Below are 27,219 nucleotides of genomic sequence, written 5' to 3'. Positions count from 1 at the left end.
ATGTGTTCATATTAATGCATGAGCACAGCCAGAGGATGCATGTACGTTAGTGCTACCCCATGAGCACACATTATAAATATTTGCAGAGACTAAAATATACTTCGCTGTCACTTTTTGTTATACTGCTGATTTGACTTTAGCCAGTTTTAGATTTCCTTTGGTTTATGATTTACTGGTTAACATGGCTGCTGATCACACTCTACTGGAACTATACCATATGCTACATACATCACTCTAATTATATTTTTTAATTACCCTGAAGAAAATCTATGCATTTTGTCATTCTGAGGAGCAGCTTTAGGAGCTCAAATGGAAATTTACATTATCTGCAAAATGCTCTGAAAGATTCTTTGGAGGTTTATGGGAAGCATAGGAGGGTGGCAAGCATGGAGCTGGGGTGCTGGCACCATGTGCTGCCTTGGGCAGGTCTACTGTGGTACCTGCCAGATGGGTTAACACCTTCACCTTTGGTAAGCTGACATCTGAAGACAATGGATTCTGCAAAAACACAAAGTACTGGCATTGTTAGTTTTGCAAGGGTGAAAAGGTTAGAAAGGAATTTGCTCTCATAAACAAATCATGAGCTAGTAGCTTTCCTTTAATAATTTAATGCTTTTTTTTCCCTGCAGCAGAGGAAGCAGTTTTTCTGTTCCCTTGGATGCAGTGTGTGTGAACAAGCACCTGAACTCAGCAAACCCAGTGTGCCTGCATGCTGCACTCTGTGTTTCCAAGCAGAAGGCAGTGGGGTGCTATAAAGGTCTGCCACCTTCCTCTTTCTCAGCAGAGGTGCTTCAGCCTGGGTGGCAACATGAGCTGCTGCACTGCCTTACATACATATAATTTGTTAATGTGCAATGCACATCTGGAAGCAACCTTGGTCCCACCTGAGTCTTAAACCACTTTATTAAGCAGCACAATTGCAAAAATTGCTCCTATGCTCCCCCAGATCTGTTATCATCCATACTACCCACTACAGGGTACGTTATTATTTAGGAAGGAATTTCAAGAGGACAGTTAGTTACTGGGCAACAAAATCACCTGATACTAGAGAAAAATCAGGGGTTATGAAATGAAAAAAAGCCCATGAAATAAGCCAATCCCTCCTTATCCCAAAAGAATACATATGTCTGTGCCTCCAAGTGCTGGATATGTTTAGTGGCAATGGTTTGATTTTACAGAAGTCTTAAAAGATCAGTTTGTTCAAAAACTTCCCTGGCTTCCTGCCACGACACCTGCCTACCTCCTCAACAGCTCCCCTGATGGGCCGCTGGCTTGCTCAAGGCTTCCAGGTCTGTGTGGGCTTGGAGATAAAGCTGCTTTTAGGACTTACAGTTTCAAGAATATATAGCTCCAGAATAGCTTCCCCATGGGAACGACTCTGAAGCAAGGCTCTCCTGCCTGATTAGCATTTCAGAACCACAGAACTCATTCCTTGCAGGAACACCACCAGATCCTGAGCTGCTGGAACAGATTGTCAGGCAGTACACATCTCCAGCAGCATCACCACCTGCCTGAGGTCGGCAGGGATTACTCTCCAACCATTCCTCTTCCCACAGCCATGGCCTATGTGGCTTTGCTTTGCTCTTGTTCCCTCTTTGGGCTGTCTGTGCCCTACACCGTCAGGGAAACCAGCAGAATCAGAGCGCACAGAAGAAACTTGGATGTGTTTTTAAGGTGCAATTGTGGGCAGAATGGGAGCTTGTCATGACTGAGACATGCAAAATAGCTTGAGATGGGGCAACACGATGAGCACATCTTGCCTTCACCTTTGCTGATTACATGATTAGAGCATCAGCCATTCTTCCAAGCACTAAAAGCATGAGCACTGTGCCTGCACAACTACTGCCTGAGGGTGGACAGGCTCCTTTGTGGTCTCCTGCATCCTTACATGTCAGTGGACAAACACAAGGCTGTTGTAAATGCCAACAAGGGGGTTAATAGCAAGGCAAAACTAAACAGCAAAGGAAATGCAGCAGTTGTATGTTTTCCAATTACTGGAGAAGGAAACATGACATGGGGAAATTAAACACTTCAGCAGTAATTCACAAAACCATCCTGCTTTGAGACTACAATTTTAGCCTTTCTGAAAATGAGCTCCTGGGGCTTACTGCCACCAGGGCTTGGGCTCTGCCCACTGCTTGGGCTCAGCTGGTTTCCCTCACACTGATAGTTCAGCTGCACATTTATTTCTATCAGCTAGAGGTTAAAAGGAGCAGCCCAAAACACTGTCAAAAGCATCTGGTGAAATGCAGTAGCAAAAAAAAAGTATCTTTCCATGAAGATAAACTAACTAATGTTCTTAAACCAGCCTGTTAAAAAAAAAAAAAGAAATCTTCTGATTAAATCACTTATTCATTCAGAACGTCAAGCAAAAGAGTACAGAAGAAGAAAGAGATTATACAGTAGCTTGAGCAGTTGTGATGGGCTGAGGAAGGGGACAGGACACGCACAGCAGCTTAACAAGTCAACTAGTCTGCTTGTCTACCAGACTACTTGTGCAGTATAACAACAGCATCAGTCTCTGAGAATACACGCAATTCACCACTAATGCTACTGGGTGTTACGTGTTTGCACCATTCATAAAATGAATTCCCTGGTGCAGAGCTGCAAATTTTATTTGGATTTGTTATAGTTTATCTCCTGAACAAATTCTGGGCAATGGGATGGGCCTGTGAGCATGGGAGAGCCTTACACAGGGGCAATGTAATTAAGAATGCAATTTTTTAAAGTTCATGTACTGGATTTTGAGGTGGGGTAAACTCTTACATCTTCATTAGCTTCCCCTGAGCTTCAGTGTTTACACAAGCTGGTGGCATTTTAATTTCAAACACTTCTTTAGTCATTTCTCCTTATGGCGAAAGCCTGCAGGAAAGCCTGGTGGAGATGGAGCTTGCTGTCAGAAAAGGCAGATTCCTTGCATAGAGATGAGTCTTCATTTCACAAAAATTTTAAGGGCCTTTGGCTAGGATGCAAAAATTGGAAGCATGACTCTCCAAGGCAGTAGGGCAGATGCCTTTTAAATGGATTCACTCTAAGGAAGCAAATCTGTCTTTAAAAAAGTTGATGAAATAAAGATCAAATTTGAGAGAATAACATCTAAGGAAAAAGCTATTATTCCTGTTCTGTTGGATACACCTCCAGCAGAATTCAAACTACAGATTAAGCCCATGAATTAATTTCCTATAGAATTCAAATCCTGGACATCACCCTAAACCTTAACTTGGAAGACAATAACGTCTTCCTGTGTTTGGTAGCTTGCATCAACCCTGAAATCTTTGTAGTCAAGATGACAGCCAACATCTTACTCCAACCCATAACCACCTCCTCTCATCTTTATGAAACGAAAATATATACTCCTCCTTTTTTGTCTGCCACAAAACCCAAACAAGGATAAGCTAGTGAGAATCCATCTTCCAGGGGTTAATCATACTGACCGTACCTGACAAGATACAAGATACTGAATGCAGAGAGGGACACATTGAGTCATGCTGGACTCCAACAACGCATGAGTCAAGGCAGTTCAGTTGCTAAGGCATCCTTGCCTGTTGCTATGGCATGTGTACAGTTATGAATGTTAAGCTCTGGTTTATTATTTTTCAAAGGACTGGTTTAGGTTGTGTAACAAACTAGTCTATTGACTTTTTCCTCCAGCTCCTCCTCTTTTCTGAAATGTGTGACATTTATCTCTGTTGTCCAGTCTTGGACTGTCCCACACTTATCTTCTTGCACGTTTTTATGCTTTTGTAGAGAAAAGGATTTAAAATGGTTGAGGAGTAGCCCATGCAGTAATCTATTTGTATTTGTTAAAGTTATCACTTCTGTACAGCAAATAGAGTCCTCTTGAGATGTGCAACTGTTGGCTATAAAAAGCAAATGCTTTAAAAAGTATAAAATTACATATGATCACTGCAGTTTGGCTCATAGGTATTTTCAATAAAATGATTATACAGACCACCAAACAGATTTTGTGGATTTCCCTGGAGTGGCATTGAACCCCATTTGAATGCAAGTATGCTGCCTCCTGCTAAAAGCTGTAATTTTTCTGAAGTACAAACCCACTCTGAGAAGCAAAGGCCTCATGTGGCTCCTTGTTTACTGTGTCTCATTGTTTCCATATTAAAATGGTTCAGTTTAGAAACAAAATGATTACTTTAAAAAGAAACCCTACCACTTTAAGACCTGTGTAAACTCAGCCAACCTCATGGCACTCAAGCCTGAGATCTTCCACACTAGGATGTTAACAGTGGTTACGCAGGTCCTTGCTATGTACCCATGCACCTCCAACTTCCCTCCACAGTGCCCAGATCTGGACAGTTTCTGGCTCTGATGGTTTGTGCAGCCTCAGCTGATGGGAATAGGTAGACAATGCTGAAGGTGAGGCACAGACAAGGCAGATTGTGGACCTGCCATCTCCTACTCCATGGGGCTTTGCCTGGAGTCCCTCTCCTCTACTCAGCTGCTGATTTCCATGAATTTATGAGAATAAAATCCCCTGCGAAGCTCCTAGTTCTCCACCAGCTATCGCTGATGGCCAGTGGCTACAAGCTTGCCTTGTGGTGAGGGGACGACAAGTGAGGTGGCTCAGCTGCAACCCCTACACTTGGGAAAGCCCCATTCTCCTGCTCTTTAACCCCAAGCCAGGCAAGCAGCACACACTGCAGAACCAGACATGCCAGGCTGAGGAAGCACTGCTCAGCAGCCTTGCTGCTGCATGGCCCCTCGTCTGCTCCCCCTCACGCTCCATCTGACAGTGCTGCACATCAGCAGCTCACCTGGTTGTGCTCAGTGACCTCCAGCATGGCCCGAAATACCTCAACCTCCTCCTGCCCCAACACTTGATACTTCAGCAAGCAGTGCAGCTGTACAACACAGCATTTAAAAATACAAATAAGATCACAGAAAAGACTGGAAGCTACCAACAGCAATACGAACCCTTATACAAGATAGAAAGCCCTAATTATAGTTTCTGAACCTATGAAGTCATCTAATACACATATGTTCCTCTACACTGCAAGGAGGAAAAAGGAGACATGCAGTACTTATTTCCATCCTCATAAGAAGGGAAGAAAACCAGACTTTGGAAGCTTTTGGGAATTCAGAATTTAGAAAACTCTGCATAAAACCAGAGAAATCAGTTCTACTTCAGTTAGGAAAAAAAAAAGGCAGCACAAAATCATAAGCACTTTGGGTTTAACATAAAAGCAGCATTATTTTTTCATTCCACAGTGCCACACAGCATTGCAAGCCTTCATACTCTTAATTGTTATTGATTTTCTGGATTAAAGTTACTTAACATAAATCAGAGAAATACTTGATATTTCCCCTAAATGCCAGAACTGAAGAATTGACTTCAGGTGAGGAAGGAAGATGGCACACTTACTGGCTCATGCGCCATCAAAAGATAACTACTTTAATCAGAGAACAATTCGAGAACAAAATAAGGCTTCCTCTTTCTCTTCTAGCACTGCACATCCTGTAAAAATCAACAGCAGTAAAAAGTACTAGCAATCCTCATTTGTAAGTGAAGGACATGGCTGCAACCCTAAATACTTAGCAGGGAGAAAATACTTGAGAATGCCATTTTAGCATAATAATTTCTTAAAATGGAGCTGCACTCTCTAATACAGAATCTATTGCTAACAGAAAATCACATTCAAATAATTACAGGAGAAGGATTTAAAAATATTTCAGTCCTATTTGGCTATAAATTAAGTTTCACATTATTTTGCAGTTCTGTGATAAACAACCTTCTTGTTTGCTTGACACAAGACTCAGAAAGCTTTAGTCAGAGCAGATTTTCTTAAATTAGCTTGAAAATTCAGTTTCCAGGGCAACACATGCAGGTCTTCATACATCAACATTTCTTTGCACCATTTTTATAGATGCGGTTGCTTGCTAGAATGGCGTAAAATACTTTTTAAATACAGCAAACTATTTTGATCACTTTGATCCTTTTATTATTTTTTTTTGCCTTTGAAAAAAGCTGACTGTCCTTTCTTCTCAGAAGAATCATATCAATAAAACTGACAAATTGTTTTACTTCAGAGAGGCTTTATCCCAGAAATGCCTGCACTGACACCCATGCGTGTAATACATTTCTACCAGCACCTGAATATTTATGTAACATTTCAGTACACATCCTTTAGTAATCATCCTATTTCTTACTTTGTTTTCAGTTTGCAAGTAGGAGACATGACTTAGGGTCTATGGCATGCTGGAGGTCTGCTGGCTTATATATAAAATCAACCCGAGAGCCTGTTTCACAACAGCAACTTGAAATTTGCTGATGCCCACCTTCCACACTGAGATCCTCAGTGAGTTTTTCACACCTGCCAATACACACAAGTGGTTTAAAAGAAATAAAGCTCACAATGCATCTGCCTATTTCTCCTTCATTCTAAAAGGGGGTGAAAAAACAAATCACTTAATGATGATTATCATTTCACCTTCATGAGCACTTGAGAGGTGCTCTGCATCACTGCAGCGATGTTACCAAAACAGGCACCTGAAACCACCAGCTGTAACAGAGTAGATAGGCTTCCTTCTTTGATTTTTGGATCTTTGACACTCGGTGTTACAGTGGAACAGGCAGCATATTAAATAGTTACGACATTAGAACTGTCTTGGGAAAAGAAGACTGAATAACTGTTACCTGCACATTTTACTCCCTGAGCAATAAGGCCCCACATGAAGTTGGCACAGTATTCACACCAGTGTGGGCCTCTGAACGTGTGCACCTGGAAGACAGTAGCAGAAAGAAAAATAATGGAAAATGACCAAACTATTTCACAGACATCAATATCAATGTGTCTGAACAAGGCAGAATTCCTCTTCTTTGAAGGCACCACATGCAGCAGCTGGAAGCTTCCCTTTATCACTGCAGGAAAGGAAGAAAGAAACGTAAGAAAGATTTAACTGCCAAGACTTGTGGATCTATGGTGAAAGGGACTTCTCCATCCTGAAGCATCCAGAGCAGCAGAACCATGTCTGCTCCAAGACTGTGTGGGGCAGAGGAGCAGTAGCAGGTCACAGACCTTCTCCAGCCTCTCAGCATTTCTCCATCTGGGCATGATTTTAGCCATAATGCAAGGCTTTGGCAGCAACCATGCAGGAGTTCCATCTCTCAATTTGAAATGTCTTCTGCTTTGCCCTCTCCTCCCCTCCATAAGGTGCTGTGTGAAATGCATAGGGGGCTGCAAGGTTTTACCTCGGGTGGAGGGAGTCCTGCCAGGCAGAAATACCACTGCTACACAGGAACACTGCAACCATACTTAGGGATTTTCCAGTTTAGAATAAGCCTATAGGGAAATGAATACTCTTCAGACTAATGTTACAGGTTGAAAACCCAAATGAGAAACTGAGAGAAGAATCCACTAAACCAGGAAAAAATTTAAAGCTAAAGAAGGAAAAAACCAATGTTCTTTTCAATCCCAGCTCACACGGTTGTTACAAATCCTGCAGCCACCATTAGCTGTTTCAGATTTTATTCTGATGGAGTTCCTGCAGTAGGAAACCACAGGATTCTTTACAGAGAAAATTATTACTTCCTTAGCCAGCATAAAAGGCTTCAAGCCTCTATTTAGAATGGACAGGCTGACACAAAAATTCAGTAACCAGAGATCATGAAGAAAGGAAATTTGCAATGAAATATAGTAAAAAATGCTTCAGGCTTTAGTCACTCGGTTCTCCAGAGTTACTGAGTGGGTATCAGAGCAGGCAGTAACCTCAGGCACATGCACTGCCCGGTCAGATTGGTACAGAGAGAAGAAGCTGGTACTGAAGAGAGAAGGAGCTGGTAGAAATGTGACTGCTTGACATCCACAGAGAGCTCTGCTTATAAACAGCAAAACGCAAAGTGGCCTGACCAAGGTGGAGAATATGCCCTGCACCACTGATTTAAGTAGCAGCTGGATCCCTGCTCACACTTACCTTGAAAAGGTGACAACCCCAAGCAGCACCCAGACCACATTTCAGTTTTGGCTATGGGAAGAAGGTCTGCAGCCTCCTGGGCATTCGCTGCTCATGAAGCAAGAGTAAGGTAGAGTATGTCTGGAACGTTACTCTTGAATTAGACAGTAATTCACGTGTGGTTGTGCTGAGCTAGGCCTATGTTTGCCTCCAGCCCTGTGCTGCTGAGCATCCCTGGTGCGATGTTCTCCCCATGCTGCACTGGCTGCCTGCCCCCAGCAGTGCAAGCTGCCGTCTGCACCCACTCCTGAAGCCGTGATGTGCTCCACGATCCCCTTCTCCCTCCAGCTGCCTTCTACAGAGCAAACAGTGACAAGACTGTCAGCAGCTGTAATCTCCATTTTTCACACCCTCTTCTGTTACCCACCTGCACTACCCACATCCCCTTGGCTTTCTTCCTCAGCCTTGTGGTTTTTCTCCCAGGTCTTTGGTAGTGTTCTCTTCCCAGAATAAGCACATTCTAACACCCCCAGGCATAACACTGTGTTTTAATGTCTGCAGGACTAACAGAACTTTTTCAGGGAATAGTCAGAGGAAAATTCCCCACCAAAAAACACTCAAAATATTTCTCAAAATCCTTCCCAAGAAAAAATGAACCAAAAAAAAGTTTGAGCAATAAACAGTTTTTTCAGAATACTTTCAGGTTTATAATAGGCTATTTTTTGTGGGTTTTTTTTGTTGTTGCTGTTTGTTTTTTAGTATTTCTGTTTGTAAAGGAGTGAGGGGTTTCCTTGTTCCTTGAAATGCTGACATTTTGACTTGTTACCTTAGGCAAAACAAGAACAAATTCTGACACATTAACATTCTCGCCAAATAAAAACCGACACCATCCTGTGCCTCTTGCTTTGCTGATTTTAATTCATCAAATTCACTTTCACATACCACTTGCTGAAGCGCTTCTAATGGTTTCCCTGGGTGCTGGGGTGAGGGGAGAGGAAGGGCAGTGACGAGGGTAGATCATAGAGAAGAGGGGTGACCATGAGGGCAGATCATGAGGGGAATGAAGGGGCAGCCATGAGGGTAGACTGTGAGGGGAGAGGAAGGGGCAGCCATGAGGGGAGATCAGGAGGGGAGAGGAGGGGCAGCTATGAGGGAATATCATGAGGAGAGGAGGGGTGGCCATGAGGGAAGACCATAAAGGGAAAGAAGGAGCAGCCATAAGAGGAGAACATGAGGGGAGAGGAAGGGTGGCCACCAGGGGTGATCACAGTCATGGGTCAGGGTTAAAGGGAGAACAGCTATGGGGGACATTCCTGTGGGGATCTGTTACAGACTGCCTGATCAAGAGGAACCTGTGGATGAAGAGCTCTACAGACAGATAGGAACAGCCTCACACTCGCAGGCCCTTGTTCTCATGGGGGACTTCAACCACCCTGATATCTGTTGGGGCGACGGTACGGCCTGGCACAAGCAACCCAGGAGGTTTCTCAATTGTGTGGAAGACAACTTCCTTCTGCAAGTAATAGAGGAGCCGACAAGGAGAGGTGCCCTGCTTGACCTCGTGCTCACCAACAGGGAAGAGCTCGTTGGAAATGTGACTCTCCAGGGCAGCCTTGGATGCAGTGATCACGAGATGGTTGAATTCGAGGTCCTCAAGACAGTGAGAAGAGTGTGCAGCAAGCTCACTGCCCTGGACTGCAAGAGAGCAGACTCTGGGCTCTTCAGGAACCTGCTTAGCAAGGTTCCATGGGATATAGCCCTAGAGGGCTGGGGGGGTCCAAGACTGTTGATTGATATTCAAGTATCACCTGCTACAAGCTCAGGAGTGTTGCATCCTGACTAGAAAAAAGTGCAGCAGGAGGGCCAGGAGACCTCCTTGGATGGATAAGGAGCTGCTGAGAAAAATTCACAGGAAAAAAGAGGCTTATAAAAGGTGGAAGCACGGACACAAGGTGCTTGGTGACAGCCAGCAGGACTTCACTAAGTGGAAATCCTTCCTGACAAATTTGGTGGCATTCTATAATGGGGCTACAGAACTGATGGACAGGGGTGGAGCAGTTGACATCATCTACCTGGACTTGTGCAAAGCGTTCGACACTGTGCCACATGACATCCTTGTCTCTAAATTGGAGAGACATCAATTTGATAGGTGGACCACTCGGTGGATAAAGAACTGGCTAAATGGTTGCACTCAAAGAGTTGTGGTCAATGGTTCAATGTCCGGCTGGAGACCAGTAACGAGTGGTGTCCCTCAGGGATCAGTGTTGGGACAGGTCTTGTTTAATATCTTTGTCACTGACATGGACAATGGAATTGAGTGTGCCCTCAGCAAGTTTGCCGATGACACCAAACTGTGTGGTTCTGTTGATGCGCTAGAGGGAAGGAATGCCATTCAGAGGGACCTTGACATGCTTGTGAGGTGGGCTGATGCCAACCTCATGAAGTTTAACCATGACAAGTGCAAGGTCCTACACCTGGGTCGGAGCAATCCCAGGCACAGCTACAGGTTGGGTAGAGAAGAGATTCAGAGCAGCCTTGTGGAGAAGGACTTAGGGGTGTTGGTGGATGAGAAAATGAACCTGAGCCGGCTTCAGTGTGCACTCGCAGCCCAGAAAGCAACTGTATCCTGGGCTGCATCAAAAGGAGTGTGACCAGCAGGTCGAAGGAGGTGATCGTGCCCCTCTACTCTGCTCTCGTGAGACCTCACTTGGAGTACTGTGTGCATTCTGGTGTCCTCAACATAGAAAGGACATGGAACTGTTGGAGCAAGTCCAGAGGAGGGCCAGGAGGGTGATCAGGGGACTGGAGCACCTTCCATATGAAGACAGGCTGAGAAAGTTGGGGCTGTTCAGCCTGGAGAAGAGAAGGCTGCATGGAGACCTCATAGCAGCCTTCCAGTATCTGAAGGGGGCCTACAGGGATGCTGGGGAGGGACTATTCATTAGGGACTGTAGTGACAGGACAAGGGGTAACAGGTTGAAACTTAAACAGCAGAGGTTTAGATTGGATATAAGGAAGAAATTCTTTGCTGTTAGGGTGGTGAGGTACTGGAATGGGTTGCCCAGGGAGGTAGTGAATGCTCCATCCCTGGCAATGTTCAAGGCCAGGTTGGACAAAAAGCCTTGGGAGATATGGTTTAGTGTGAGGTGTCCCTGCCCATGGCAGGGGGGTTGGAACTAGATGATCTTGAGGTCCTTTCCAACCCTAACTATTCTGTGATTCTATGATTCTAAGGACGGGTGGCCGTGAGGGTAGATAAGGGGGAAAAAAGGGCTGGCCATGAGGAAGGATCATGAGGTGATAGAAGAGGCAGCCATGAGAGATCATGACGGGAGAGGAAGTGCAACTGTAAGGGGAAATCATGAGAGGAAAGAAGGATGGCCATGAGGGAAGATCATGAGGGGAAACAAAGGGCGGCCATGAGGGGAGAGGAGGGGCAGCTATAAGGGCAGATTATGAGGGGTGAGGGGTCACCATGAGGGGCAGTCATGAGTGGAGAGCAGGGGCTGCCATGGGGTGGTGTAAGAGGTGGCTATGGGAGGCAGGGGTGGCACCTATACAGCATGAGCCATTATGGGGAGCAGATGAGGGGTGGCTGTGAGTGGAGATCAGGAGGGTCAGCCCTAAGGGGAGACTTTGAGGGAAGATCATTTTTCCCTCAGAGACATGGTTTAGTGGTGGTTGGCAGTGCTGGGGTAATGGTTGGATATGATCTTACAGGTCTTTTCCAATCTAGTTCATTCTGTGATTCTGTGGTCTTCAGTGCTGATACTCACCAAACCTCAGGTACCTACTTTTGAACTGTTGTTTTAGTGGTGAAGATCTCTCCTTCTAGGTGTCTTGCTCCACACCATGATCAGTAGATTTCCACCTCTTCCTGACTTTCCCTAGCAGGACAGTTTCTCTACAGGGTCAACCACATCCCAAATCTGCTACTTCAGTCTTTTGCCTCCCTTTATTATTCTTATTCCTATTCAAAATCTTTCTTATTTTTACCAAGCTCAGTACATAATCTTTGCTCAGAGCTCACCCATCAGCGAAGTTTACACGACTCATCATCAACTTAAAAATTACATGGACAAAACAGAATTTCCTCTTCCCTATCAACACTGTGTGTATTGGTTACCCTTCAGAAGACCAAGGTTGACTTTGCCCTTCCAGATCACTTTCTCACCATCATTAGCACCGTTCTCTCATCCCATGCATTCAAATACTGAAATGCCTTTCCATATCATCAGTTAAGGAATTAACTTATCTGTTACAAGATTTATCCAGAGCCTTCTCAGCTTTACACTGCCCCATCCAAATCACTCTTTCTTATCCATTATTATGATTGCAAACTCAAAGCAGATTAAAAGGTGAGGGTAGGTTTTTCTGTGTTCCACAATGTTCTACCTTGCTTCGTCCTTTATCTGACATGCAGTGGCGAGGTTCTCTGGCAGTATTAATTAGGAGGCCCAAAGGCCATAATGTGCTTCCATCCCTGGTGTACACAGCCTTGCAGGATCAGCTCTGAAGCCTCTTTTGCGGTTTCTAAGTGGTGCTGTCTTTTCCCAGAGCTCAGCGGTGCTGGAGGGTTAATCTTCCCACTACCATGGAGCAGCAGAACTGGACGTCTGACCCCGTGCTGGTCTGAATACACACCAGCTCTGGAAATCGAATCACACGCAGCAAGTGATGCCAGAAAATTGTAAAAAATTGGTCTTCTGAGGTCAGAACAACCTCTAATACTGTTTCATCCTGCAGAGGACGGCCTGGCAGCATGCTAAAAAGAAACACATTTGCATCCCTTTGCTAGTTCAAGAGCCAGAACCTGCAAACAATACCGAATTTATTACATAACACTGTTTAATATGGCATTCTGATTTTTATATTTAATTCCCCATTCTAAAAACCTGCCAAGCAACTTTCTTGTTTTCAAAACTAAAACATGCTTTCCAGAAAAACTTCCAAACCCACACCCAGCAGTCTCAGAAATCCTGACTTACATTACGAGGGGTTTCTCTCCCTTTATAAAAAGAGCATCTGCCATATGCAGGTTTTACTATCTTATAAAATGTGAGAGAGCAGGATTGCCAGCTGTGGGTTTATATCTCCCTAACCTTCCATTCTCACTCCCTCCCCAAAAACCTTTTTCTCTGTCTTTCCATTAGGCTTCAACTGTGAGTGATTTTTTAAGAATGTGGGAAATGGGTGAGCAGGAGAGCAAGACAAACTGATTGTAATCTGAATTTGTAAAGTTCCAGGGGAAATACTCAATTTGAAAGAAAAATACAGATAATTCTAAAGGAAAACACCTGCTTCAAAACCAGATAAAATCCTATTACTAAGCTGTCCTGCAAGTCTAAGGTAAGAGGTGAGCCTCACACTGGGCTTACACCTAAGCATTCCTATTCTGAACTCTACTGCAACATCAGCAAGGTATAATAAACATTTAACTACTATGATCTTACGCACGAGGACAATTTTTTGCTTAGGCTTGAAAGACATTCTTTTATACACAGGGAAAAATAGCTTAGGTCCTGTGATTAACAACTGTAAATGTTCTAGAATTTTAATTTAATTTTTATTTTGCATTTAATGAAAATTTTTATTAGCAAAAGAAAGAAAGTTTTGGGACAACCAAATAAAAAAACCAACCCAGTGGCTCTGAAAACAGATTATACAACAAGCTGTGAACTCCTCAAACAGATCTCTCAGCATTACTACTCAGACTCTATACAGGTCACTGCTGAAGTTAGTTACCCATGTATCTCAAAACTCCACTTATTTTTTACGCTTTTGGGTTTTCCTAGGCAGTTTTTCAGCCAGCCTTGATTGCTATCTGAAAACCAAGAATGAGCCAGCAGATAATTAGTATTCGTAACTTGGAGACTTGCATTATATCACTTGTCAAGGCAGGGAAGAAGAGAATGAGGAAATAAGTCTTGTGCAAATGTGATATGAGAGAACACGATGGATTGACAGAGCATCTGCAAAGCCACTGCTGGGAAGAAAGCATGGCTGGATCTGCCAAATGATGGTTATGCAAAATCAACATGGAACACTATACAAAAGAGCCTTCCTTTGTTGACAGGTTGCTCCCATGGTCTCTCTAAATGCCTGCTCCATCAAGACCCTGCTCTGTATACAGCTCCTCTTCCATGGCCCTACACACTGAACTTCTGGATAACAGGTTTCGGAAAACCCAGACATTACCATCTATGATGGGATGAAATACACCAACTTGAAAAAGGATGGGAGGAAATGCTGCTGATCTACCCTCTCTAGCTAGAAGCCCTGTTGGTGCTCAGAGAGGAGACCAAGCTGAGCAGAGACTGAATAAATGGCACAGCTCCAGCATTTGTACTGCATGATGCTTCAAACGTACAGTCCTGCTGGAACATGGACCTTCAAACAAATTCCCAAGGATTATGGGACACTGCTGATGAAGGCTGCCAGCTCAGTGGTCCTAGCTCATTTGCAAATGCATCAGCTGAATCCTGCCTGTTAGGACTCTAGTCTGGACGTGGGAGACATCGTAAGTCTCAATTAAAATGATGAACTCAGCCTGTATTATTAATGTCTGTCTTCCCTGTCACAGTTGGTTTTATCAGGCACTGAGTGTACCCATGCTGGCATATAAGCATGTCCTTTTCATCCATCCTTGGTCCAGGCAGGCAGCAGCTGGATGAGGAAGGTACAGAAGAGGTATCAGTGAGAGAGTCAATCAACTCGACTATCAGTTTGGGCAACCCTTCAATTTAATCCTTGGATATAACACGATGATTACATAGTGCCTTTAAAACAAGGGTCTCAGCACTCCCAATATTCCAGCACATGATACTCCTTCTGTGAGGCAAATATTGCTGCTGATGACTAATCTGAGAATCAAAGACACTGCCATGACAACCCACACAGCAGAGCCCTATCTGCAAGATAATTGCTTTCACGCGAAGGTGAAACAGAAATTAAAGTAACTGAGACCATTAGAACATACCTTCTCCAAAACTAGAGCTGACTTTGCCTAGACCAGCTGGGATGTTAGTCCTGGGGAGCCAGCCTGGGACTACCCCAAAGATTTATTCCAGCAGCTCCTGAGAGGAGAGATGCTGGCTGAACACTCCTTGTTCAGAGCACAGAGTATAAATAGCATTGTTATTGCCAGTGGGTATGCTGGCATGAATGATGACCAGGCAAACCTCCCTACAGGTCCTCACCCACTTGGAGCCAGAAGCACTGTCATGTCTTGTTTACTTTCTGGTTTGCACTGATCATGTCAGCAGAGATGGGAACAACTGGAAATTGCTCTATGAGAGCCAAAGCAAAAATGTGAAGAATAGCATGTTGTTGGCTTTTTTTTTTTTTCTTGTAAATTGAATAAAATAGCCACCTTTCTTTCAGGATGGAATAGCAGATTTTCTTTAAATTAATATCTGGAACATTGTCCATTTTATACCAGGCCCAAGTTACTTGATACCTACCTATGGCCATACCAAAAATTCTGAAACTAGAGGTGAAAACTGAGCAAACCCCTTAGAATTAAAAATCTCTCTATGTAGACACCATATATGCTCCATGTAATGAAGGAAATAGGATATAAACCCTTAAGAGGTTCCCAAAGAAATGCTTCTGCAGTGATGCCAAGGCTAATTTGGAGGAAGAGCTGTTGATGAGAGAGCACAACACGTGCTACATGCTTCTTGAGACAGTCCGTCCTCCGCAGCAGAGAACTTTCTAGCTTCACCACAGAAATGAGTTGTCCTGTTCTTAGGGCTGTGCACATGGAAGACTTGCAAGATCCACACCTAGGGACTAATAGAACTGCTGGTGTGGTGAGAAGGAATTACAGCTTAAATATATTAAGGATTTAGAAAAAATGCCTTTTTTTTTTTGTAACAAAGGCAAAGCTTGAATTCAGGAACTAGCACTAAGAAACCAGAAAGGGTTAAATAATATTGTGCTACTTGAAATCTGCTTTGGAAAAGCCCTGGCTTTTCAAGAAAAAAAAAAAGAGTAAAAAGTAAAAGTAACATTAAATAAATTCCTTAGGGAAATAATATCCATCAATGCCTAAAAGCTTTCCTGGCTTGAACTGGCTTATAATATGCTATGAGTTTCAGAAGGCACAACACAAGAGCTGGTGAAGTTCTCAGAAGTTCTGCTCCAGTTTTGCTCTCTAGATATTTTCCCTACCTTTGAACCCCTTTTTCCCCTCAAGTACTAGAAGTCCAAAAGAAACATCAAAATTCCCAAGGTTTTCTTATCTGCAACAATGTGCACTCTCCCCAGGGACTATGCTAGGGGCACCCAGCTCTCTTTCTGATTATTCGTTTGAGTGCAGTGACTCACTTCCCACGTAAAGGTGTTTGAAAATATGTTCAGTGCCAGGTCCATACCTTACAAAAAAAGCCACCATCCTCTTTTCAGCAGAGCCAGACCAATCTACCCCAAATCAGCATCTGCCCCAGTTTGCAGAAGAACAGAAATAGAAATGAGTTCATGTTATAAGTCACAGAAAACCGGGTCTGCTTAATATAGGAGTTTTCTGGACTTCTTTGAAGCATTTCTTCTGCACTTTCAATGTTCCCATTTCCTAGTGTTCAGGTGCAGCTTTGCTTAGCTGTTTTTGTTAGAATAATAACACTTGTCACAGAAGCAATTTGCTATGATTTTTTACACTAGCAAGGAACGCAGCACACATGCAATCACACTAGTAAAATCAGGGCCAGGTTAGTCTCTCCATTAATGTGATGCTTGAGTCGGTCTACACTGACAACACCTTTCCAGTAGAGTGGTCCTTATGGTAGCCTTTCCTCTTTGTGCACATTTCAGGTTATATTTTACTCCCATTTACCTCTGGAAGAGCATTTTGTCTCTGCTCTGGAGCCTCCTATTTGGCCTTTCAAATGGGTTACCCTTTGAGTGAGAGAAAAGAGAAAGCCAGGATGTTGCTTCAGTCGAGAAGGGAGGTGAAGAATCTCAGCAAATAAAAGTCATCTGCATCTCTGCTGTCTTGGCCTAAAAAAAACATGGAAAAACATCTCTCCTCTCTGGATGAAATGTTGGCTTGAAATGGAATTATGTTCTGAATGTCCACCAGTTCACCAAGCAGTTTTGCAACTGCTATTAATCACAGTTAACTGACTGCCTTCTCAGGCATTAGCAAGATAGTGACTAAGAAACAGCGTGACAGTACCAAATACTGCACAGGAAGATAGCAAAAAATAGCCTTCTGGAGACATATCTATTCTGTGAAGAGCAAGAGAGAAATGAGACAGTATTCTAGGGGAAAATGATGCATGGAAACACAGATTTCAATCCAGCTCTGACAGGCACGGACACCTTCTTGCTTCAGTGAAGCACCATAGCACTAATCTAGTCAGAAGAGTGGTTTTACGCCTTGGACTATCAGCAGTTATGAAACACCTGCAGAGTGCTCTGCCAGCTCAAGTCATCAGGAGCCAGAGGTGTCTGAAGGAATACCAATAACCAGCCAAGGGAGCTAAAAATTCCCCAGGGCCTGTGAGTCACAAGAGCTGGAGGGGAGTGAAGACCTTTAAGGTGTTTTGTCCAGGTTTATTCTAAATTTGCCGAGTGATGGGGAGGTTACTGCACGGACTAACAACTTTCATCACCCAGGTTTCTTACAGTTAATCTCAATTTAGTGGCAGGCAAAGGAGCGAGGTCAGTGCCCAAGCAAAAAACACAGCACCAGGTGGGGAGGAGGTGCAGATGTCCTGTGTCAATGAGGGATGGACTCAGGGCAGAAGGTACATTAGGTGGATCCTTTCTTTTTTAAACAGCAATAAACTATGGGATGGAGCAGGGAGATGGAGAGAAGGAAAGTCCAGAGGACTGAGCAAGGGGAATTCTGCATGGTCAGTATCCTAATAAATACTGCCTTGCTGAAGAGAGATGAGATAACCTTAAATGCAACTCTGATTCCCTTGCCTTGTAAGTCCTTTGGCATAAAGCCTACCTCACACATCCCAACCTAGAGCTCCTCTCAATAACCAACACAGGTTGCTTCGATCCATATGGCACCTTGCCAGAGGCTCCTTTCCCCTCAAATCTGATGTTTCTGCTGTTGCCTGGAGCTCCTCCTTCCCCTGCCTGTCCACGAGGTACCCAGCTGCTTTCCTCACCTTACAGTTATTGACTGGGTCAGATACTAGCTAGGTAAGAAATTCTATTTTAATTTACAAGCTATCACAGTTGCTGCATTTTGGGGACAAGACAAGCAAATACGAGATCTACAAGAGACAGAAATAAGCACTCTTACTGGTAGGGTCCAGATGTAGAGCAAATTTATGGGAATGATTAGGTGTAAATTTACTCTGTCCATGTCTATGAAGTGTCGCAGAACTTTACCCTATGATAAAGTTTCTTTTTGTAAGAAAAGAACAGCACTGGCTTCAGCTCTGCTCCTTGTCAGCACTTCATGAGCACCCCCACAGATCTCTCAGAGCTTCCAAAGAGAAGATGCTGCTGCTTATCCACAATGAGTGGATGAACAAACTCGATATTCATCACACATACATGCCCATAGAGCTACATGTATACTAGAGTGTGTGGGGAGATTTATCTCCCATAATGGGTAAGAAAATGAAAGAGAGGAAAAACCTTTCTGTGAAAGAAAGTAGGGATGAAATTTTTAGGATGAAGTGACTGTCCTGATGTGGTCTGATGATTCCTTTTACAAGATGTCTCATGCAGGGTTCTGGGTTTCAGAAAAGCAGAGTATAGGTAGGGCAAGGAAAAGAAATCAAATATGCAAACAGACAGACCCAATCGAGTCACACTTACAGTCCTAGCTCACCTTTAAATCCCAGTATTCAATTAGCACTAAGTAAAATGCTGTGTCAAACAACGTAGATGTCTTATAGCTGATATATTTGAATTAATAGAAAATTAATCTTTTATATTAGATTTAGAGAGGAGAATACAGAAATACTAATTGAAAACTTTTTATAAATTAAAAAAAGCCCAAATATGCTTTAAAAACTTCTTAAATAATTAGCTCTCCTCCTGAGGAACAGAGATTAAAAACTCAGAGCTGACATTTGTAAATCATCATCCCTTTCTTTACTTATGGAGATTAACTTAAGAGAATTCAGCCACTCTGTATTTGCATTTGAGATCTGTTCATGAGAGTCCAGACTTCCCCAGTCAGGAGAATACCACATTGCTGGAGATCATTACTGGCCAGTGCTGTCTGAAAAGCTCTCTGTCTCCCTGGCAGAATGTAACTCATTCCAGCAGATTTAAATAAGATTAAGACCTTTCAAACACCTATCCATTTCAACACTGCTAGAACTGCCTTTATATTCTTTTTCCAAACAACCCTTGAAGCAAAACAGATTACCAGATTTATTCAGGAGACCTCTTGACAAATTAAGAGTAAAAGCAGCTTTCATGTTCACCCCTTCCCAAAGCATCTGCACTCCTTTGAGGACCTTCACTGCACTGCTCCTCTGCCACCCTGCTCCTCTACCTGATCTCTACCTTGTCTGTTGCTGGAGGCAACAGAGCCTGAGGGCTCAAACTCCACCTGTGTCCCCCAGCCCACTCCAGAGGGACAGGAGGTGCAGGGGAAAAACTGAGGTCTCCTAACCTGTGGCCAAGCCTCTTGGGTATTTGCTACCCCCAGCCCACCTCCAGAGCAGCTGCTGCTGTCACCTTCCCTTCTCCAAGACAACAGTGCTAGTTGTTGTCCATTAACGACTCTCCACTTCTCCTCCCACTGCTAGGAAGATACAGCATTTCCAGTATAAAGAGTTCTGCGACTAGTGATGTGATTATCAAAGCAGCAGCTGGGAAACGGTTAGAGTCCCTGTCTGTTGCCTCATGCCTGTATAATGAAGAGAAGATTTAGCCGCAGAGGTACAAAGCGGCGTGCGCCCTCCTTTTTGCTGGTGGAGCCTCTGGAGACAGCAGTCACTGTTGGTTAGCTGAACTGAACAAGTTTATTTCATCTCTGGGCTGCATTTTCTTATTTTGCTTCCAAAGTCTAGGTTCAAGACTCTGGGCCTGACATTTCCTTCCTTTCCACATGGGTGGCACATTCGCTGCTTGGCAGGCAACCCAGAAGACTTCTGCAGACATTTTAAGTGATGACGTCTGTACATGTAAGAAGAAAAATTTGACAGATGCAAGGAATGATAAAGGAGAGAAGCACATGAGCTAACGATGGACATTCGTTTCAGATCCATAACACAACAATTATGAAAGCTTTCTGCTTATTTTTTTACAAATGGGACACTGGCCACATTTAGAGGTCACGAACACCAGCAGCATTCCTTCAGTGGGCAGGCTGGCTGCTGCATATCCCTTAAGGGGTAAGGGGTTCATTCCTTTCTACTTCTTTTTACAGTAAAAATTATCTGTGTTAGGTGACTCCATTTCACAAAAAGTTACTTTTTAAGGTATCTTTTCCTGGCAAATATAAGTATAAAGGGACTACAGTACAACTATTATAAGGAAAATAACGTGTGGGGAAAGTTTGTTCTGTAGCTATGAGCTTGAATCATACACACAGTTTGTTTTTGAAAAAAGACTGGAAAACTCACAGCTCCCAAACTTTCCAGATTCAATTTCTGGAAGAAAAAACAAATAAACAAGCCCAAACAGACGAAAATCAGGTTATCGGATTATTTTCTAAACAGATGTGTTTCAGGCTGTTAAAGGAAAGCAACTATAGAATACAGATGTGTGCAGAATTAAACGCATATTATCCCACACAGGCGCTATACATGGAAAATCGCTATTTTCTGGCATCTGCAAGAATTATCTTCAAACTCTAAGGAACAAATGAAATTTGCAAGACATTTCAGATCTCCAGGACACCTCAGGAGCCTGTGAAAAAATGCTCTGCATTTAACTAACAGTCAACAGGGTTATTTTATGCCAAGCGTTCATATTAAACACTTTTTAATATAACATTTTGTACATGGTTTTCAAATTCATACTTTCATGAAGAACAAGTCAACCAAAACATCCTGATCATATAAAGTCTCCAATTTTAGTGATTATCTGAACTCAAAAGCGAGAAGGCAGTTTAAATAAAATCTTACGGACGATAGGTAAATATACATGTGTGCACATACGTGTACATTTCACACATGCACATACGTGTGATGGAAACCAAAACTGAAAATAAGAGACAATTAACAGATGCCTAGAGAGGCTGCAGATTAACAGTTAACAATTAACAGTTGCCCAGAGAGGTGGCAGATGCAGCATCCCTGGAGACATTCAAGGCCAGGCTGAATGTGGTTCTGGGCAACCTGATGTAGTTGAAGATGTTCCTGCTCATTGCAGGAGGTTGGACTAAATGACCTTTGAAGGTCCCTTCCAACCCAAACTGTTCTGTAATTCTATGAGTCTGTGCTTATATCATCAGATGCCTGTATTATATTAATGATTTTCCCTTCTCCTAAAATAAAGAAAAGCAAAAGCTACATGGAGAAAAAAAACCTCAACACATCAAAGATAAAATCTAGGCTTCAGGTACTATATATGAAGTTTGTACCATCATCTGTAGGAATTCAGGATAACACCAATTCACTTATAAATAAATGCTGCCTATTATGCAAGGCATTTGACTGCTAAAAGGTTAAACTACTAAATCCTTACCAGATATTTATTACAGATAGAGACACAAAACATGCATATGTTGTGTTGACATGTGCCTCTCTTATCAAAGAGCATCATTTATTTAAAATAATTGAAACAATAATTAGAAGCTACATAGAAGACTAAGTAAATTGTATTAAAACATAAGGTAGCAGCTAATGCCAGCAGCTCAAACAGCTCCATGGTACAAGCCTCGCTGCTTTCAACACACTCAATTCATTAACACCAGAGAAAAGCAAGAAATGAAGGGAAATGCCGACCATCTGCTCAATCCAGATGCAAGAGAACATGCGTCTTACCTCCAAGGCTATTTATCAGCAAAAAACTGAGATGAGATGGGTTTAATCCTCTAACTGCAGATCTAAAAGATTATGCGGCATCAAATCATCGTAAGTAAAACTGAACTATGTTCATTTGAATAGGAAGAAAACTTTGCCACTTTTTTCTCACCTTTAACATCTCTTGATATAAAACAATTATAAATAAAATAGGTAACGTAGATATGATAAATATTATTTAAAGAAATGCATGCACACGAGCAGCCAACAACAAAATCCTCATTCTTCTTCTGCTATGTCTGAAATATGTCTAATTGATTTAACCAGTGATGAGATTTAGTTGAAGCATGCAAGTTCCCAGAAAGTCATCGTCTGCATACATTTCATTTCCTTGCAATACCATGCCCATTATAAAACAAAATCTATGGCCCCTGTGCTGTATAAAGAAACAAGTAGAGTAATTGCTTACCTTGAAGTTATGAACCTTCTCGTATTTTGGAATATGTTCATTTTCTTTCAGAGTTGCTCTTCTGACAAGCGACGTCAACTGTGAATAAGCAAAGAGTTTAAGAGGTTGCCAGATTGTCACGGGCGACTTCTGAGCACCCAGTTTCATTCCCAGGGCTGCGAGCAGGAAGTCTTGCTGGCGGCTCTCCTGCTTGGCTCTGTGCACCGCGGACCGGCTCGCTTTGTGCCCGGGCCAGGACTCCCTGGATGGCATGGTGAGGTGGTTGACAGGGGCGCAGCCCCCGGACCGCTGTGTGTGTCTGTCGGTCTGGCGCTCAAACACCAGGCAGCACCATGACGGGCACCCAACCTGCGCGGACGGGTGGAGTGGCCGTGCCCGGGCACTGCTTCACGGTGCGGCTAATGGGGCGACGCGACGAGAAGCGGGGTCCCCACCGACCGGGGCGCAGGACTGCCGGGGAGGGGGGCGGGTGCGTGCGGCAGCGACAGACAGCGGCGGGGGGGATGCGCAGCTCCTGGCCTCTCCCTCCATCGGGGGAGGCCTCCGCGCCCTCCTCCCGCCCCGCTGCCCGTTACCGGGAGGGTAGGAGCGCAGCTCCGCGCGGAGCGACACGGCTCGGCACCGCCCCCCGCGGCCGCGCAGCCAATGGAGAGCCGGGGAGGCGGGAGCGCGGCTCCGCCCCTCCCCGCCCGGCCCCGGCAGCAGCGAGAGCCGGGTACCGGCGCAAAAGGCACCGCTGCGCCCCTGCGGAGAGCGGCGGTCAGGGCAGTGACAGCGGCCGCGGGGGACGCGGCAGGAGGCGGCTGTCCCCGACCTCCGCCGGTCTGATAGAGGTTGGGCGCTAGGAGGTAGGGGTGGCAGCGGTTCAGTGTGGATGTTCATCACTCGTCCCTTCAAATGACATTTGTCAATGCTTTCTGTATAAAAAGAGGCTTGTCAAACTCATATCATGTAACAGGCCCTTCTAGTAAGGATGTGAACGCAAGTGCCACCACCCAAAGTTCATTGCACCACCCCTTCCACCAAAGGCCTTGCCCCCGATTGCTGTGGTGCCACTCTGTATGAATTAACAAACATCAGCAGGAGGTGAATGACACATATTCTCACATTGGATGTAACTGAGGATGAAATGTACACAGGAGAATCTGGCCCTCACCACCCTCATGAAAACCAAAGGAAACAATGTTTCACACAGCTCTTAAAGCCTTGAACTCCTCACAGAGCCGAAGTACAACAGAGGCCCAGAGGACCAGGGCAGCCCACACCATACCCACACAGACCTGCTCAATGGGGCAACCCAGCTCGGGGGCTCTTCACCCCCATTCTGACAGCTGTGAGGGGACACCACAATGGCCACTTGCCTCTCACCCATTTTCTCCTAGTGCTCCCCAAGCATGTGTGAATGGCATGTCAGACAGAGCAAAAATGGACCTTTGATCTGACTTACTGCAGCTGTGATTTACACCTTGGGGCTGTCTGCCATCTTGAGGTTTAGGGGGTGAGAAGGTCCTTCCTTATGCACAGCCTGCCCTACTCAAGTGCAGCCTGCCTTCTGCTGCTACACACTGCAGCACCACAAACGCTCTCCCTTCTGCAGCAAAGGTATTTTTATCTCTCATGAGTCAGTAACAACCGAAGACAAGCAGAGTTTGTCACAGAATTCTGGGTGGAATTGGTATGTGTTTTGCAGCTGGATCACAGCATTACTGTTTAGCTCAATCCTGCCAATGCAGCTGACAGTAATGCTCATGGTGAGCCCCTCCTCTGTTCCCTTGCACGGCCATCAGTACCTTCTCTACAGGCTTTAAAAATCTGCTGGGTTTCAGCACAGGGTCAGGTTGCCGAGATTAAGGATCAACATATGTGCTTCACCACCACTAATCTGCAATGCAGTTAATAGCTAATAATTGAAACGCTGGATGTAGATTATACAGGATGAAGCTGTTGGGCATTAGTGGCTCATACAGGAGCCTTAGGAGCACCTGGCTCAGTTCCCAGTTTCAATACCAACAGGAGGCTGCTTGATCCATCCTATTGAAAAATACTTTTCCAATGGCTACCTTAACCTGTCTGTCTTGCTTCTAAATGCTCATTCCTGCTGTGGGTGAATAAATGCTCCTCTGGCATTTTTTTGCACATCCTTTTAAGTGTAACACTCCATGGCAAGAGGAGATAAAAAATTGAGGCAAGGAGTAAGAGATGACAAAAACTGACCACCTTATGTATGTGAGGTGTAAGAATAGCAGGGACTCGGGAGGAGGAAACAGGCTTTTGAGCTCATTCTCTCCTTTCTAGATAAAGACACTTCATACTTTCACTCCTAAGAACTACATGAGGTAAAAGTCCTCATGGAACAAGGTGGACCTAAACCTACCACAGAGGAGTCATCCTCTTAAAATAGCTTTGAGTGACAACAGGCTCAGGAAGCAAATTGTGGAGTTCTGGAAGTGTGACATGCTTCCTTGGAAACCCAAATTCCTCTTATCTTTTAGAAGGGAAAAATTAATCACCAAAACTTCATATTAGTAAATAAACACTTTGAAAATTCAATTTGTTGGAAATAAGCAACCCAGAGACTTTCAAGAGTACATTTACTATCAGAATCAACCACTACTGTTTTGTGTAATTCCATTTAAGAAGCAAGATAAAGCATTCTGAATTTTCATTTCAGTTGTTGGTAAAGCATGTATTTGTTTTTTGACATTCCTTAATTGTCAGCTTTCTTCTTCCTAATTCTGACAAAATGATTTATTTTCAATGGCACTTTAGAGTCACATTAGTAGAAACAGATCTCTGGATCCTGGAAAATTAAATCTTTAGAATGCCAATAAAAAGGTAAGCAAAACTACCCATCAGGGAAAGGTCCTATCTCATGGCTGTAATTTTGGAATGCTTTATAATCTGAAAAGTAGTTATAAGATTATGAATTTTAAATCTAATGTTACTTTGTGTTACAGTAATCTAACTCAGACTGCTTATTGGTTTTACATAAATCAGCTTCCTACTGTTCCGTGCAAAATGTTTTCTGCTGTTTACAAATATAGGAATACTGGGCTCACCTACGCTTACAGCCCTTCACACGTGCTATATGCGCTATAGTTGTGCACACCAGAAACCTAGATTGAAAGTTTGAAAGATTGAATAGATTGAAAGTTAAAGCCATAAGGCTAGCAAATGAAAAATTATGAAAAATATATGTTTATCTATTTCCTATATATATTTCCCCAACATAAAGTAACGTTGTAACGAAAAGTCATACAACTGATGTCAGGCAGTTGACACTGTTCTGTAACGCACACCCTCATTCTTCTGCCATTGCTTAACTCTGGGAGTTTGGCATTGCAAGCTAGTGCTCTTCTTAACACAGCCCACTCACTTTTTGAATATCGAAATGAAGAATGAAATCTATGTTGCACACATCTTCCTGACCACAGTTGGGGTCATTGGGCATGTCCACACCATTAGCTTAACCAGTACTTGAGATAATAAAGTAAGATAGAGCAAGCCACTGTACCTAGGTAGCCCTAGTCATTGCACAGACGAGTCACCATCCCTGAGAGCAAACAAATGAAGTCATGGACCTGGAGGTTCACCTCAATCCTGCAGGAATCTGTTCTCTCCAGATATGCTCTCCAGCTTCAGGTGCTTTATGCTGTCTCCCTATTCCCAGCCTGCAAGCATGCAGGTCCTATTCTTCTTACATCTTTGCCTGGCTCTTAATTCAACACCTGCTCTCCACTAATGGCTACTACCACCTGCTAGAAAAGTCTTCTCTCCACAGCCCTTTCATTTTCCAACAGCTACCTTTGTAACTTGCTCTGTCTGAAGTCTACCTTAACAGGGACAATTATTAGATACTGTCTGCTACTGGGTGAAAAAGAGTTAGAAATCTGGGGAGGAAAGACTCATCCCTTCTACTTTCCTAAATTTTGATATTACTTATTAATTGTTTGTGACAGGCATTTGCAATCGTTGTATGTGCAGGGAGCAATAAGCTGTGCAGATTCCAGGAGGAAGGAAACTGCAGGACTCTCTTTTTTAAATTTAATTTGAGATTGTGATTCCATGGGATCGAGGTGAACTGAAAATGGAATGACTGGAAGTAATAGCCAAGCAACCTCTCAGCAGAGCACACAACCAGAGCAGCCTCTCCGTCCTGTATGTTTTAGTGACTTAAGCACTAAAGAACCAAACCCAGCCACATGACAACGTTTAAACCAAGACATCTGTTTAGTGGCTGTACATTGTACGTATGGACTAAAGGAAAAAAAATAACTAAAGAAAGAAAAAGGGTAACCTGCTATTTCAAATGTTCTCATTTGCTCTAAAATGTCAGCCGTAAGAGTGGTTCAGCCTAGGGCCTACTGTGATTCCACTTTCCTTACTTGCCCCTGGAGTCATCCTTCAGGGTGCCGAAGAAACAGCGGTTTTCTTAAGCACTATTTGCTCTCAGTGTTAGCTGGATAATGTACGAGTATCTTCTGATACTAATTGCACTGTCAGTAAGTCTTATTATGAATGCTCCACAGAATCGATTTTAAAGTCATCCACAGTTTGTAGTAGATTTCAATAAGTCACCCTCTGAAAGACACACTATGTAAGTTTAATCCAGTCACACAATTCATGCAACATCAGACAAATTATCTTCCTAAAGAGGCAAATCAATGCATTCCCATTTGTTGAGAAATAAACTAAAACTAATCCAGAAAAAAAAACAGGAAAATTCAAGTTGGGTTAAACTCACAAGTCCTAAAATGCCCAGATTGGACTTGATTAGACCTCCTGAAGCTCACATGCATTTCCAAAACAATGGAGTGTTTAGTTTCATGACTACCTGGCTTCTCTCTCAAACACAGTATCGTGTTTTCTTCAGCCTTGGGAATGTATGTGCAGTACACAGCAGGCTTTTCATTCTTATATGGTATTTTCATGTTATTATGACTAAAT

The 27,219-nt window shown here is 43.5% G+C and overlaps 1 protein-coding gene across 1 annotated transcript in view; it reads right to left on the bottom strand.

Annotated features, from left to right (window-relative positions):
* The window catches only part of CHN1 (chimerin 1), a 103,780-nt gene that overhangs the window by 11,621 nt on the left and 64,940 nt on the right, over positions 1–27,219 (bottom strand). The window contains exons 7-8 of the mRNA XM_005152591.3: positions 22,273–22,350; positions 6,653–6,737 (exon numbers count right to left, since the gene is read on the bottom strand). Of these exons, the coding sequence (XP_005152648.3) occupies positions 6,653–6,737; positions 22,273–22,350 (163 nt within the window). The remainder of the gene's footprint in view (positions 1–6,652; positions 6,738–22,272; positions 22,351–27,219) is intronic.

The sequence above is a fragment of the Melopsittacus undulatus genome, chromosome 8 (genome assembly GCF_012275295.1).
Source record: "Melopsittacus undulatus isolate bMelUnd1 chromosome 8, bMelUnd1.mat.Z, whole genome shotgun sequence".
Taxonomy (NCBI): domain Eukaryota; kingdom Metazoa; phylum Chordata; class Aves; order Psittaciformes; family Psittaculidae; genus Melopsittacus; species Melopsittacus undulatus.
This window is presented reverse-complemented; position numbering and strand designations above follow the sequence as displayed.